Source organism: Furipterus horrens, unplaced genomic scaffold (genome assembly GCF_987537825.1).
Source record: "Furipterus horrens unplaced genomic scaffold, mFurHor1.1.pri manual_scaffold_6, whole genome shotgun sequence".
NCBI lineage: Eukaryota > Metazoa > Chordata > Mammalia > Chiroptera > Furipteridae > Furipterus > Furipterus horrens.
In genome coordinates this window covers 117,238,828-117,255,106 of record NW_028327176.1, presented here as the reverse complement: position 1 = coordinate 117,255,106, position 16,279 = coordinate 117,238,828, and the positions used below count along the sequence as shown (strand labels likewise).

The following is a 16,279-nucleotide window of genomic DNA, read 5'->3' as shown; positions in this document are numbered from 1 at the left end:
GGCAAGTACAAAGAACTGACAGAGCGCTGGTGTGGCTGCAGCAGAGAAAGAGAAAAGGGGAATGTGGGGAAGATGAGTTCAGAGAGGCAAGTATAGGCCACACTGCGCAGGATTTTGGATTTTAATTTAATAGGAAACAACTAATTATTTCAAACACAAGAGCCATGTAATTAGTTTTATAGAGATGCATCTCCCTGTGATTTGGAGAATGAATGAGAAAAGAGCAAGAGTGAAATCAGGGAGATTAGTCAAGAGATGACTAATAAATAATTACAACTTAGTTATATTGGGGAGACGGAGAGAAATGGATAGATTTAAACTATAATTTGGAAGTAAAACTCATGTTGGACAGAAATTTCAGAATACTGTTCAATAAAATTAATGGTGACACCTTTGTCATATTCTTGCTTTTAGCTAGAATTCTTTAATACAATACTACTATTGACTTAAGTACAACATTCTTTAGGAAGTGTAAGACATTTATAACTGTCAGTGAGCTTGGTCTGTACTTTTCTTCTGATCAAGAACATTTTCTTGATCAAGAATACTTCCCTATCAAGGACCTCATGACTGCTATGAATACTGGGGTATTAAGGTTTTCTTCAATAATCCACATCTTTTCCAGCTTCTGTTCTATTGTTGCCCCCTTCACAGCCAGTTTGTGAGAAGATTTCCTGAACACTCTAATTTGCAATTTACCCTTCAACAAACTCCAACTTGGCAGCATCTACCCTCATTATTCCACTGAAATCACCTTTGCCAAAGTCACCAATGACCTATAGGGATAACTGATATTACTTTATTTGACTTCTATGTAACATTTTGAACATTTTGAACATTTCACTTTCTTAAACAGTTTCTTCTATTTGACAACACATTCCACTTATTTTCCCTGTACTTCTCCAAATACCTCTTTCCCATACTCTTCTTCTTCCTCTACTCAACTTCTGAATATTTAAGTTTCTCCACTCACAGTCACAGGCCTTCTTCCACTTCCAACATCTCTCCTTATGCAATCTGACCCACTCCCATTGCTTGGTGTTAACTAACCTCCCACCCCCTTCCATGTAACTGCAGTGCAGACTTTTTTCTGAACTTCAACTCAGGTCTAATTAGATGCTTTATGTGCCTCTAAAATTTGTGGTATAAACACCAATCCAAATTTGTTCCTCTTCCAATGCACAATGGCCAGAAATGTGACAAAAATCTCTATTGTCATCTTCTCTCTCATCCCCAAATCGCCCAAGTCAGTTGATACTATCTCTAAATTATATCTCAATTCTGTCCACTTCTTTACATCTCCACCAAAATTGTAAGCTACAATCATCTCTTTTTTGGCTGCAGAGGTCTCCTAAATAGTCACCCTACATTTACCTTTTCTATTCTGCGTCTTTCACCAATCTATAACAAGACATGAAACATGAGGAAAATTAAAATAATTGGAATGAAGTAGCCAAAATCACTATTGTGTTTTTTTTCCCAATAATACTATCATGTATATCACTTTTAGCAAGTAGGGCCAACAAGAAAATTGAGTAAACTGACCAGATACTAAAGATTTAAAAAATCAACAGCTTTTCCATATATCAGCAGTACTCATAGTCCTATGGCTGCCTATCTTTATTTTTTTCATCCCACACCCCTTCTTAAAAATCCCATACATTGCCTGTAAATCCTGAGTTGGTTGCAGGGCTTTCCAGACACAGGTGATCAGACCAGAAGTGAGTCAATTAGTTTCTCTATATTCACGATGGGGACAGGAGTCCCAGCAACCACATATTTTCATTAGCCCAGGATTTAATGAACATATGCAAACTGAGGGACAAGGCTATTATTTTGGAGTGGTCATTGAATACTAAGTTTACATATGAGGAAGCAGAGTCAGGACGTAAGACAAACAAGAGAACAGAGCAGTTTCCCAGAGAAAATAAATCATTCAGCCAGAGAGGAAAAGAGAATGCAGAACTGTCTAAGTTCTTACAGGGCTTTTTAGTTCCTGATTCTAAACCCTCTGAGGCTCACCCACACTCTGCTACATCCCAAATCAATATGTATATTCAACATAAACCAAAATGCCAATTATATTTATATTTTGGAATTAGGTGAATTGGTACTACATTCACAAGGAAGACAAAAGTAAAAGCAAGTACTCAGCATATTACTATGTGCCAGGCACTGATTAGTATCCTTTGCATGATAATATCATTTATATTTTACACAAAGCCACCAGGTACCACTATTATTCTCAGTTCAAAGCTGAGGAAATCAGAGTGTGTAGCTATTCAAATTTAAACATTTAGCAAGCAACACTATAATTGAGTAAAAACTATAAAGAAAACATTTGAAAAATAAGTAATAAAATGAAATTTACAGTCCTAGATGTTAAAATATATTATATAAGCTAAAATAAAATAATGTAGCATCTGTATAGTAATTAAAAGACAGAATACATACTCCCCAAATAATCTTAATATGTCAGAATTAGCATATGATGAAGAAAGCTTCACGAGGTATTGGGAGAAAAATTGAGTTCATTTTCATCTTAATATAATCACCAAACTAAATTTTAGGTTGAAGAAAGGGTTAAAATATATAAAAACAAAACTAGAAGAAAATATGAGTGAATATTAAACTGATTTTGTGAAGCATAGAAATTGAAAACATGGAGGTAGTTTAAAAGATTGAAAAAAAATACCCAAGTCGAACAAGAAATTTAAAATTTCTATACATATATCAACACACAATAAGCAATAAAAGCAAACCTTAAGATGCGAATAATACATATAACAAATTATATAGGATTATTATCTGGGTTGTGCATGTCTATAAAGGTTTAATGTGATGTAGTTAAAGAAATAAAAGTTAAATTGAATACTTATTGATTAAAAAATTGACAAATATTTAAAAATGTAATAGTTAAAGCTAGTCAGGGTAGAATAAAGATGCAACTACTACTCATGAATGTGTTAATTGATTAAAAATAAACCTTTCAGGAAACTAATATGGATATATGTATCAAGAATCTTTAAAATTTCCATAATTATCAACCGAGCAATTCTAATTCCTGAAATCTAGTTTAAAGGAAGAACAAAAGATGTGTTTAAAGGTGCTTGCTAAAGTATTCAAATTCTGCATTATATTTTAAGTACATTAAATATTCAGTACTAGCTAAAACAAACAAAAATAGTTAAGACAAATTTCCAACAATGGAATGGCCAAATAAAATATAACATATCCATATAATGAAGTATTATGCAATTATTAAAAATAATACTTTAAAAGACAATTTAATATTCATGAAATATTATAGCCCTTGATGATTATTCTCCTCTGTTTCATGCCTCTCCTCTTTTTGATACTTTACTTTTTCTATAACCACTATTAAAGATGCAGCAATAGAGGGTTAAGCATATTCCACATAAATCTAGTTATTCACTAGCATCATAGAGAAGAAAAAAATGACACACAATCAGTAGTAACTAATGTTAAGCCTCTTGCTTGGCTATGGGATCACTATTACACTTCTCAATTGCTTGTTACCATGGCTAATTAAAAGTTGGCATGGTTACTCTCATTCCAATTGGCTTTGGCCACAGATAAATTTTTGTGATTTTTGAATCACAATTATTCTACTCCATCTGTTCTCTTCATTTTTCAAGTCAGCTGTCAAATCAAACAAGTATGTCCTTCCTAAAAGTTGTAGAAGTTTTGCATGTGACCAGGTTAACTGAAACAATTGCTTAACATGTCGTTGTTGATTAGAAATCTAGGAGGTGAACGAAGACAGAATTCAAAGGAAGTCAGAGAGTGTGTCGACAGTGATGATGGAAAACCGCTATATTTATAACAGTATTTAACATTCTTGCATTAGTTTAGAATACAAGGCATAATTGCCAAGAAAGTTTTAACTGTGAAATTCTAAAAATATCTCTCAACTCTGACCACCTGCTTTTTCCAGTTGTAGTCTGAGTTTAATTTTTGCTAAAATTAATAAGCACATGAGACTAAGTACTAACTCACTTCTTGGTTTAATTATTTGATATATTTCCCTATTCCCATTCCAATTAAGAATTTCCTTTTTCGAAAATATTTTCCTATTACACATGAAGCATTTCTGCCATTTCAAATAGAAAGATATCTTTGGCACAGTCTCCAAGTCCTACTATGTAAACATAATCTTAAGAATTATACTGCAAGTCATGGGAGAATATATGTTCTAATAGTTAAATCTACTCAACTTTTTTACTCTGAAGCAGAGTTTGTTATATTAAAATAAAAAAATTATCAAAAAAGAAATAAGTAAATAAATAATCTTATTTGTGTTCCATTTATTATAAAAGTGGCCTCATATTTCAGCCTTCATGTATCCATACCCCTTGCAATGTTACTCTGCTGCATGTATCATTAAGGGGTGGCATCTATTTTCCTACTTCTTGGACCTGGGCTGGGCTTGGGACTTGTTCTGTCCAACTAAGTGTGGCAGAGATGAAGACATGCTAATTCTGAGTTGTGGGTGGGGAGTGCTCAAGAGGCCTTAGATGCTTCTGCTTGTCTTATATTTTTCTCCATAAGTTTATCTGAGAACAAGACCAGGATAATTGTTGGAGGATGAGTACACATGTTATCTATCAGAAGCCAATCTAGAACAGCCACTCTCAGCCAACCTGCCAGGTGAGAAGAGATATACCATATAAGCAAACAGAATAAGATCAGATGAGACAATAGAATCACTGAATTAGGTCCATCCTGAATTACCAATCCACAGAGTTTTCAACTAGGTAAATAAATGATGTTTTTAGCCACTATATTTTCAGGCGCCTTGTTACACACCAGTAGCTAATTAATAGATCCTCTTGTCTTTTGTTTACTTATATTTAGAAAGAGAATTAGGAAGTAGTATTAGGTAAATTTTGAAAAATTAGACGATTATATAAAATCTATGTTCTTCATAATATAAATATTTATATTTTTCATATTTTGGCTGTTGGGGATATTAGCATTTATAAGCACTTTTTATTTATGAGATATTATTTAACTCTTACAGTCATCCCATGAGGTAGGAATTATGTTTATTTTATAGAAAAGGAGGTTAAGGTAAAGAAAGCAAGGAAAATGTCCAGATACACACAGTTGTCATGACAGAGATGGATTGAAACATGGAATACAGGAATACATGAATCCAATTATTCTATGATAGGTCACAATCAAACCCACAACTGTATTGTCATGTCTGAGCTCTTTTTGGAGTGGTATTTTATAAAGTAGAAATGTGTGCTCCTTGCAGGATGATCTAGATGCTGCCCCTAGAATGTTCTGAAGAATACTTTATGCATTTTATATAGTTACTCAGGATTTTTCTAATTCTCTAACAAAGTCTAAACGGCCAAAATATCACAGTTATTCTTTCAAATTCAACGTGAAATTCAAGTTCTATGTTCATTTAGTCAGTGACTGAATGAAAAATTGACATATGAATAAGTACAAATATTTTCCAGTGTAAAGAGTCTTGATTTATTTGAAGCCAAAATTGTTGTTTCTAGTAGTAAATAATTAGCATTAATTGTCTGATTGACTATAACCTTATGATAGTTATTTACTGACAGGCAAATTTACTTATTTGTGGTACTAGTATAAAATAGTCTTGACTTTTAACTTTTGTTGTGTCACAGGTGCTGATACATTTTTAATGTTGAAAACATAAAGCAACTTAGTGTTGACTTTATGTATGAAGTATAACTTTCTGCCTTTGTTGCTTTTGAAGATGTAATTGGAGGAATGGAAAATGCTTACTGAAAAATGTCTTTACCTACCTATTTTATAGCTTAATCATTCATTTTTGTTTCTATTCAAGTCATTATTGAAATGCAGCAGCACTGAATCTATTTCCTGTTATTCTGTTGTGAGGATTTGCTACTACTACTATATGTGCCCATGTTAAGGTAAATGTCACTATTTAATGAGCAACATTTTACCTAGAAATTATAGGGAAAATGTCAGGGAAAGTGTGGCCTCAGGAGCAGTTGTCACTTGTTTCTGTCTCACAATCAAATAATATTTAACAATACAGTTCAATGGAATCACATTAAACATTGCAGAAATTAGTTTTTAAACTTTAAGTTAGTCAGGGCTTGAACGACAAAATAGAAGAATGGCAATTTTAAAAGCAAACTAAATTACATGATTTGAAGTAAGTACTTAAAAATATTGAATGCTGTAATAAAGCAGCTATCTACCTCTGCTTTTTATTTGCTTCTTCTCATAAATGTAACTAAGTAACAGTCCTATTTTCCTAAATACCTAAAGTAAAAAGCTTGGGCTCAGGGTTTAAGAATGATGATCATTTCCATGGACCCCGGCTAAATGGTCTTTTTTGAATGTGATGTTCAGAGCTTAGCTCATGCATTTACATTTGGTCATATAACAAGAGTCTGACTGCATCATTGCTGGCAAGGCTGGCATCATGGGCATAACTGCCACCTCAAGAGCAGACTCCATTATGTTCATAGTACTAGTTGCCCATACAACACCTGCAATAACACTGAAGTAACCTAAGGAAAATCCCCCCAAGAAGGGATGTTTAAGATCACTCCTATAAAAGCAGAGAAGCAGGAATATAGATCTCATTCCTTCTGCCTCACAAAGAGAGCTGTTAGAGGTGAAGGATCCATGAGCGGTGCTCACCTGACCTTTCCAGCCAGGAATGGGGCAGTGGAAGTAGATCATTCCTATACATCTGCATGATGAACCAGAGCGTGATGAACTTGAAAATAGCTGTGTTCTGGGAAATTCCTGACAGCATACGTAACTAGTTTTTAAAAAAGATTTTTTTTACTTACTTTTAAAGAGAGGGGAAAGGAGGGAGAAAAAGAGGAAGAGAGACATCAATGTATGATTGCCTCTCACGCGCCCCCCACTACAGACCTGGTTCACAACCCAGATATATGACTTGACTGGAAATTGAACCGGTGACCCTTCAGTTTGCAGGCCAGTGCTCAATCCACTGAGCCACACCAGCCAGGGCAGTAACTAATTTTTGAGAGAATGAACCACCCCTTGAAATATTTTTTTTACTTGAGAACTGAGCTGGCTGAATTGTGTTTGCTTGGGTACTATATAAGCTTCTCTCCTCTTATAAGTTGCAATCGACCAAGGAATATACTTTCAAGTGAGATTCCCTATACTTGTTCAAGTCTTATGGGTTCTTCTCTGGACTAAGGGCAGGGTATTCAACACACTGAGGAACCACTTACTCTGACTTAAGCGTTAAACTGGCCTAAAGTCTAGTTTTCTAGCCATAATGAAAAGCGGCAGATTTCTCTACTTAGCTTATACTGGATTATAGAAACAACCCCTGAAATCATCAAATAGGGTTTTATCTTTGAAGTTAATATAATTCTTTTTGGATCAGTAGCCATGAGCCTTTGGTAGATGTGATATCTCTGAAAAACTTGCTGAATTATTTTATTTTGCAACTAGTGAATTTTGTCATTCAAAACAGTCAGTTTTGGTTTCAGTTACCACTTATAGTCAATTTTATTTTGTATTAGTTTCAGGTGTACAGCATAGTGGGTAGACAATCATACTTCACAAAACGACCCACCCACTGTTTCAAGTACCCACCTGACACCATACATAATTATTACAATATTATCAACTATATTCCCTATTCTGTACCTACATCCCCATGACTATTTTGTAATTACTAATTTGTACTTTTCAATCCCTTCAACTTTTCATGCATCCTCTACCCCCTTTCCTCTGGCAACCATCAGTCTGATCTCTGTGCCTATGAATCTGCAAAACAGTCAAATTTTAAAAACAATAAAGGTCATAATAATGTAAATGAAGAAGAAAGGTAGGTCTTATAGTAATTATATACTCAGTTTTCTACAAAAATTAAAATTCAAGTTAGATTGTCTTTGTTCAGAAACAAATCATGTTAAAACCAGTCCAAGAATCTCATACTGGTGTCACACAAAAGTGAGTGCTTTGCATACTTTTCTTATCTAACTAATCTAGAAACAAACATTTATAATTGAGAAACAAAAAGATGACCTCAATTATTTATCTTATGAAAAAATTAATGTGGTTAAAATCAGAATATATAACATGCAACACTGAAATATATATATGTATATATACATATTTGATATGTGGTAAATAATAATCAAAGCAGAACATATTCTTTTGCCATAGGGTTATTATATGAATATTACATCTATCTCACTATACACCATTTGAACTGTAATTCTAATTCAAGGTATTGTCTTTTCTATTTAATGCTTTATTTCTTCCTGATATCATAGCCATTCTCCATAAATATTTTCACTTTATGGTGAAATTAACTATTGGAAGACAATAGTTCATTGGTACAAAAAAATTAGAAGGGAAATCTTTGAAGTCAAATATACTGTTTTCCTATACCTCAGAGCCCATGAGAATCAGTTTATCACTGAGCAATACCAACTATGTATAAAAATATAAAAATAACCACTAATATTTTAGTGAGGTGATGACTTTAAATTACAGATAGTATATCCATTTTCCTTGCTTATTCTCACCTATTCCTATAGGTAAAATCCCATGAAATGAAACAGAAATATGTATAAATAAAGTGTTCAGTTGAAAGCATGGCCTTGAAATAACTGTTATTCCAAAGCAAAAATATTCAAAAGGATTCTTCAGAAGAGAGACTCACTTTTAAAAACAATCATCACTTAATTATGCTCAATTATATGATCGTTATATGGCTATCCTTTTATCTCCCTCACAGTTCTGTGAGCAAAATTATCCAGTAACTTACATCATGTACAATTTGTCTTACAGTTATAGTAAATGCTCATTCTGTCTATAACCATTTATTGAGAAGGGAAATAATTGATCACCACCAAGAAAACTAAATATAAGCAATTTAATATTTGAGATTATCTATTCTCCTATCTAGCCCTCCTCTGGCTGTCCAATTCCATGACATTTTCTGAAACAAAGGAATGGTTCTGCTTTTATTCTATTTAAAAACGAAAGTACACTTATGAAGTGCAGAAGGATTCAAATGCTTTTCTTAAGGGAAATTTTAGATAACTAAGGCACTTCCTAATTTCTGTACTTTCAGGAGAAAGCTACACATTTGAATAATAAAAATAAAAAGATTGCTTGAATATTGGGTTAGCTGATTTATTCAGTTTTTATCTGGCCCTCTCACTGTGGTTTTCTTTGACTCTGGGACTGGTAACCAGAGACCATGTGGACTTTAAGGAGTCCACTGTAACTCGATCTAAGATAATGCACAATCTTTGTAGTCTTTCTTTTTTATACCTTGACCATATCATTTAAACCATCCTTATATTAAAATATTTCAGACTATTTTGAGTGTTTCATCTCTTTTCTGTTGGGCCTTATTATAGTTAGTTCTTCTTGTTTATTTCCTCAGGAAAAATTCCACTAATAAGTTAGGTGTATACTAAAAGCATTTAAAGACTTGAGCACTTAGTCCATTAATGATGTTATAACAAAAATATAATGCTTAATAAATGTTTGCATCATTTATATATTGATGGAATGTATTTAAATAAAAATGTCTAGATATAATAACCATCCAAACTTATTTTGAAAGATTTCTGACAAACATCAATATCTGACAAACATCAAGTCAACCTTAATTGAAACAAATACTTTGAATCAATTCCATATGATTATTCAATTGCTTATATGAAAGCACAAACAAGTTATATATTCTGCTTGAAAATATTTTCAGGAACACAATTTATTTTTACAAATGTGTATGTAAAGAGAGATATTTACCTTTTCACCAATTTCTCCTTTGCTGCCTTCAGTACCTTGCTCTCCCTACAGAAGATAAATACAACATGTATAGTAATAGGAACACTGCTTTTAATACATAATTATTATAATAACTATTATAACATTTCTAACACTGAAAAAAATCAATAATTATAAGGACAATATCTAATAGGTAACCTCTAAACAAATATTAAGTTGTACAAGACTTAAATATTCCTAAATACTGAAGGAATAATTTTCTAGGGTACAAGCTACACCTTCACTACTTCCAATGAAATATAATCTCCATAAAACTTAATTTCTTCATATATAGTACCATAGGTGTTTTGAGAATTAAATGCATCAACATAGCCCCTCACACAGGCTTAGTTATTATTGTTGCCATTTATTTCACTAGATCCAATAGAAACACCCTTCCCAAGTTAACTTCTATGAGCGCTCTTCCAGTGAGAGTTGTATAATGAACAAGTTCAGGGGTGAACCTTAGCGTTCTGGCTCCAGCTCTGACACCGCATCAGGCAGTTTATCACCCAGATCAGATCTCATGCCTCTTAGTTGCAGGTAGGGGATTGACTCTCAATCACCACATTTATGCTAAAAGATGTAAGTCCCCTGTTCTTCAACTAAACCCTCATTCATCTGACAAATTTATTTTCCCACTTAATTCTGCACAGGTATTTATACTACTGATGTTTCATTCAAACATTCAACAAATATTCATTGAACACCAAATATATGTCAGACAGTCATGACAATACAGTCAGTAAGTAAATATCTGGAAGAGTCATTTGCACCCCTCCACCCACAAGAAGCACTCAACAAACACCTCCTGAGTGCACCAAAACAATGGATGAAAGGTTTCTTATCTCCAGTTTTTTTTTCCTGTAATGCTTCAGTAAGGTAACACTTAATATAATTAAAATTCATGTTAGAAAAGCAATGTCAGTTTTTTCCTATACATATAGTCTCTGTGTATATTCTCTATCTAATGAAATATATGTAAATGTGTATATATACATACACAAGATTAAATAATTATTTCTGCTTCATCTACCCTCAAAAAGTGTATCAGGAAATAAAATAGGATAGTATTGGGGTATAAATGCATGGTGTATCTTTTTTTCTACCATTTTCCCTAAAATACAGACTTTAACTTGATCTGTTAATTCAAGCTGACATTGAAGCTGCTAAATACCCCCAGTATATCAGCCACAATGACAGCATGATGCAGGCACCACAAACAGCTGCTGGAAAGTCCAAAACTATTTCCCTGCAGATAAATCTGCACATCCTTGGCTTGTAACTTGACTTGCAGAGGCAGCACATGCTGTATCAATGGGTTTTGTCTAGAACTTCTGTGAAGAAATTCAGAAGCTTGCTATTGCATCACTCCCAGCTCAATCTTATAATTTTTATCAAGCCAAGGAAAGAAAGATTTTTCAAAAACTCAAAGTTTATATCTTTTTAATGATAATTTTTAGCTATAGAGAAAAACCTAGATGTAATAGTAACTTCTGTTGCTAAGACCCATAAAACTTCTCCAGAGCATAGAAATTGTATGTTTGGCTTTGACAGGCATCTACTTACTATTGCATCAATAATGCTCTCATCTAGGAAAAAAATTGGGACAAATGTAATAGGACAGTAAAAATAAATAAATAATAAAAATTATAACAATAATTCTCTCCCCTATAGTGGAATTATTGGGGTGGTATGACAGCTGGCCCCAGTTGAAGTGACTCTCCATCTCTCCAGGAAACTGGAATAGACCAGCCCCTGTGTTTCTAGTAATGCTGATCACACACAGCATACTCCTTTCCAGGAGGACAAAGCAGCCCTTATAGACAGCAAAGGGATGGAAGTGAAGTTCACCTTGGTTAAGAGGAAGATATTAGGCACAGTAAAAAGGAGGCTCAACAATGCAAAAATCCTAACTTATTATGAACTTATCTTTCTGAACAAGAGATATTTTTGAAGCAATTGCATTTTTGTAGCATTTATTATTTTGTCATTGTAACTATCACATTTAGCTCAATCTGGGATATACAAAAAAGAAGATAAATAAGAAAAAACCAAACACTGTCAAAGGCAGTAAAAATGGTTTTATTCTTCACTTTAGATAATGTCAAATAACAATGAAAACATTTCTAGAGCAGGTGTATACATTCCTATGGCCCCTAGAAAGCATCATTATTGTAGTCTCTGGAGAAGCATGTTGCTAATACTCGCTGACAAAGTCTCTTCTCAAGTGGTTGGCCCGTTTGAGAATGGATTGTTTCCATGGGTTCTCTTTGGAAAGATCCATTAGTAAGTTTTCTTTGGAAAGACTGGTTAGTGGATTTCTAAGAGTCAGGGAATTCAGTTTCATCAAATACATTTTCTGAATCTTCACTACAGTATATACAAATTCAATTTTCAAGATGTTAAAATTCTTAAGTAACATGAAATACTCAAAAACTCTCTTCCTTTTGACCAGGTAAGCCTGGAGCTCCATGTAAACCATTTTCACCCTGAAGGAAGTACACAGCATAAATGTTATTAGCTACCAAAAACAAATGAATAAAGAAGTTTTTGCAGTCTTTAATAATTAGCTCTAATGTTTTGGGGAAAACGTAGCCTAATTTTGAATGTCTATGAAGTGCAGGAGTTTTCCATCTATCTCTTATCTCACAAATCCAGGATTAGTACTTCCATTTTAAAAATAAGAAATGGAATGTCTGAGAGTTTCAGAAACGTGCTACAGTTTGCCCAACTGGTGACATTATTTGAGATTTGAATTGAGGTTTTTGTTTCTATAGCCCATGTTTTCCTACATGGTATTTAGTATCCGTTATTTCATCTTTTCTCTTTCACCCTTCTAAACATAATATTAAAGTCCGACACAAGCTTCCTATTGACCATGTGTTCATGACAAACCTATCAGGTAAACATTATTATTATGACCATCTTATTGCAGATGATTATACAATCAATAGGTGATAAAACTGAAATTCAACCCCACACACTTCAGCTCTGTGCACCTAACCACCACCCCACACCCTCTCATGGAAAAGATTTAATTCTGGCTTGTAAGTGATCTCTTGTCTAAAAGCTGTATGTATATATGTATCTACTTATCCATCCATTCAATAGATATATAAACATGCATATATATATATATGCAACTTTCTTGCTTTAATCTATTGATAGCCTTTAGATAAATTTTGAAGACATACCCAATCCCATTTTACTTGACACAATTACTTGGGAGGATTTTTAGTTCCTTCCATTCATCTGTTTCCTGTCTTGGGTAAAAAGGTTTCCTGCAGATGCCTATCAGTTTCCATTATTGGAATTCATGGCTCATCTCTTTGATGAGTCTGGTTTGTAAACAGTACACCACCTAGAATGGGATATTCTTAGAAATTTAGCTGTTTATAGGCATTGACTAGGTCCTGAGTTTCCAAGTTTAGACAGCTCAAAATAAACTAACAATTCCACTGACCTGTCTTATTTCTAGCAAACATTTCCAGTTTATAAGACAACAGTTTTTTAAGCATTACCTAGAATAAAGTTAGATAGAATTCCATAGAATTCCTTATTCACATATATGAAGAAAAATATTGCATCTTCAAACTTTAATAGAGCAATACTATATTCTGTCTAAATCTAAAGACATTTTTATTTTTTCATTAATTCGTTTTTGGAAAGTTTAAATCATTTTCACCAGAGGTGTACTGCTATATACATACACACATATTGTTTTAAAGACTAAGCCTTTTTTAGATCAGATTAATTTACATAAATATTCTACAGCATAACTGCTATATCATCGTATATATTAAACACTAAAGGTAAAACTTTGTTGCTAATGTAATTAACTGTTGAAGCATCAATAAAATATAATGTACTTATCTATGTAATAAATATATTTGTATTAAAATTTTTTGTTAGCTTCTAAACATCAGGCATCACACAAAAGTATTAGGAACTTCCAATTTCATTTGATCAAGAAATAGTAAAAGTATATATTGAGTATTTGATGACAGGGGATATTCTATGGAAATTAAGCATGTGTTACTCATCACAGAAATATGTCCACTTGCCCATAAAGAGCAGAATTATTTTTATCTGTTGGCCCAATATAATGTTTTGTATCATATTACAAGTTACACATGATAATAAGATATGGCATGTAATCCAGTAACAGACACTGATACAGTATACACTGTTACAAATACTTTTTTGGAAAAAAAAAAAAGAAGTAATGACAGTAGTAGCTTATGGAGCTAAAGAAAAACCCGAGGAGAAAGAGAGGTGAGACAAAGTCTTAGTGGGAAATTAAGGAGTAAGGACTAAATTGTGTCTATCTTCACTGTCAGCAATATTGCCAATTCAATATTTTTAGTTCTCAAATCTCCTGGTAAAAACTCTGATTACAGAATCATTCAAACATTCTCTCATGTCCTAGACCAGTCAAACTTGTAGTCTCCTGAGTGATCTACTGGTAAATTTCAAACATTGCCTTTAGATCAGTTTTGAAGACATACTCAATGCCATTTTACTTGAAACAATTACTTGGGAGAATTTTTAGTTTCTTCCATTCATACACACACACACACACACACACACACACACACACATATATATATATATATAGAGAGAGAGAGAGAGAGAGAGATTGATTGACTGATTGGTTGGTGTATAAGGTGAAACAGTAGGGAGTGATGGTTGAGTTAGACATCAGTAAGTGAGACAAGAGGAGGCCCTTGGGAGTTTAGATTTGAAACAGGAAGGTATGTGGGGCTAATGACAGTTGAGTCCATTGGATTTTGGGTGAAGATCTGCAGTCTTGATAAGGATCATTGTCTATGGAGAGATAAGGGTGCTGGGGATGCATCCTTCTGGTTATTAATTATAGCCAGGATTCTGAGCTCTGGCCTCTTTCCTGCTGATTTGGGAGAATTGCAGTGCAGCTGTCTGGTCAACCATGCTCATGGGGCTGCGGGAGACACAACTTCACCTGGAAGAGTGGGTAGACTAGTGATTATAATAGCACCTTTAATTTGTTGTTTCACTTACTGCAGAATGAGTATAAGAGAGGTATAAGTGGGAGGTGCTTTGCCAGGCTCAAGTTGAGTAGATAGTGTGTGGGGGAACAGATAACAAACTTATGTTTGGGCAACAGCAAGAGCACCTGGGTTGGGCTATCAGGTCTCTGCAGTTGTGCTAATCTCTAAGACTACAGCATCAGGGAGAGATGCTAGTGAGGCTGGGGAGAGGGGGATGGATGCTTCTCTGTGCAGAGGCACAAGTGATTTCCTTCCTTGGTGAGAGGCCTTTAAGCAGCTGGCAGTATGCCCCAAGAGGTTGGAGCCTTTGCTTTGCTGCCATATTACTGGAACTGCCACCATTGATTCTATTTGAAATTTTCATGTTATTATTTCGAACAGTGGTTCTCAAGCTTGAGCCTTCATCAAAATCTCCTGGAGTTCATGTTTGAACAGATTGCTTAAGCACCCTTCTTCTTCTTTTTTTTTCCCCTGCTTTGCCTGGATGTTTTTTTCTAACTTGTCTTTCAAATCACTGATTCCATCCTTGACTTCATCTAACCTACTGTTTATTCCTTCCAGTGTAGTATTTATTTCATATATTGCATTCTTTATTTCTGATTGGCCCTTTTTTATGATTTATATGTTTTTGTTTTTTGTTTTTTTTCATGCTGTTGAGTACCCTTATTATCATTACTCTATCTGATAAATTGCTTGCCTCCATTTCATCTAGTTCTTCTGGAGAATTCTCTTGTTCTTTCATTTAGGATCTGTTTCTTTGTCTTCCCATTTTGGCTGCTTCTTTGTATTTTCTGCCTTAGTTGTTAAACTGATCAGTTGTTAAGCTAATCAGGCCATAATCAGCAGCCCAGTTTAAGCTCCACAGAGTGGAGCACTGCAATTCCTGTGGGCAGGGCTCTTGTTTCCCCTCAGGCAGATGCCACTGGGAGAGAAGTGCTCTGCCTGAGAAAGATGGCTTCTGCAGTATGAGGAATGTCTCAGTATAGGGATCCTTGTGGCTACTTCTTCAGTTCTCTCCCTAGAGTCACAAACCCCAGACTCTCCTCATGTGTCTCTAGTCCACTCTTCCTTCCCTCTGCCAGAGCCAAAGGTAAGTGGCTGCTAACAAAATTGTCTGTATGGCCTTTTAAGAGGCTCTCTGTATCTCTAGCTATCTCTCCCTGGCAGACAGAAACCCTGCTCTTTTTCACATTTGTAAGTTATCTTGGGTTTCTTTCTGGCTCTGTGCTGTAGGCTGGGGAGTCCAGCTTGGGGTTTAGACCCCACACTTCTCAGGGGAACCCCCAGCCACTACAATATTCCTCTGGAACTTCAGCTGCTGCCCATGGAAGTCCAGCCAGCCCTCTTGCACCTCCTCTGCACTCCCTACCAGCCTTGTTGCAGTGAAATGGTTTCTTCTGTCTGTCCTTCGTTATACGGCTTTTCCA

At 34.5% G+C, this 16,279-nt stretch overlaps 1 protein-coding gene across 1 annotated transcript in view; it reads right to left on the bottom strand.

Annotated features, from left to right (window-relative positions):
• Positions 1-695: 695 nt before the first annotated feature.
• LOC150007274 (collagen alpha-1(XIX) chain-like) overlaps positions 696-16,279 on the bottom strand; it is a 114,944-nt gene continuing 99,360 nt past the window's right edge. The window contains exons 10-12 of the mRNA XM_090280807.1: positions 9,802-9,846; positions 1,375-1,401; positions 696-776 (exon numbers count right to left, since the gene is read on the bottom strand). Coding sequence (XP_090136933.1) covers positions 696-776; positions 1,375-1,401; positions 9,802-9,846 — 153 coding nt within the window. The remainder of the gene's footprint in view (positions 777-1,374; positions 1,402-9,801; positions 9,847-16,279) is intronic.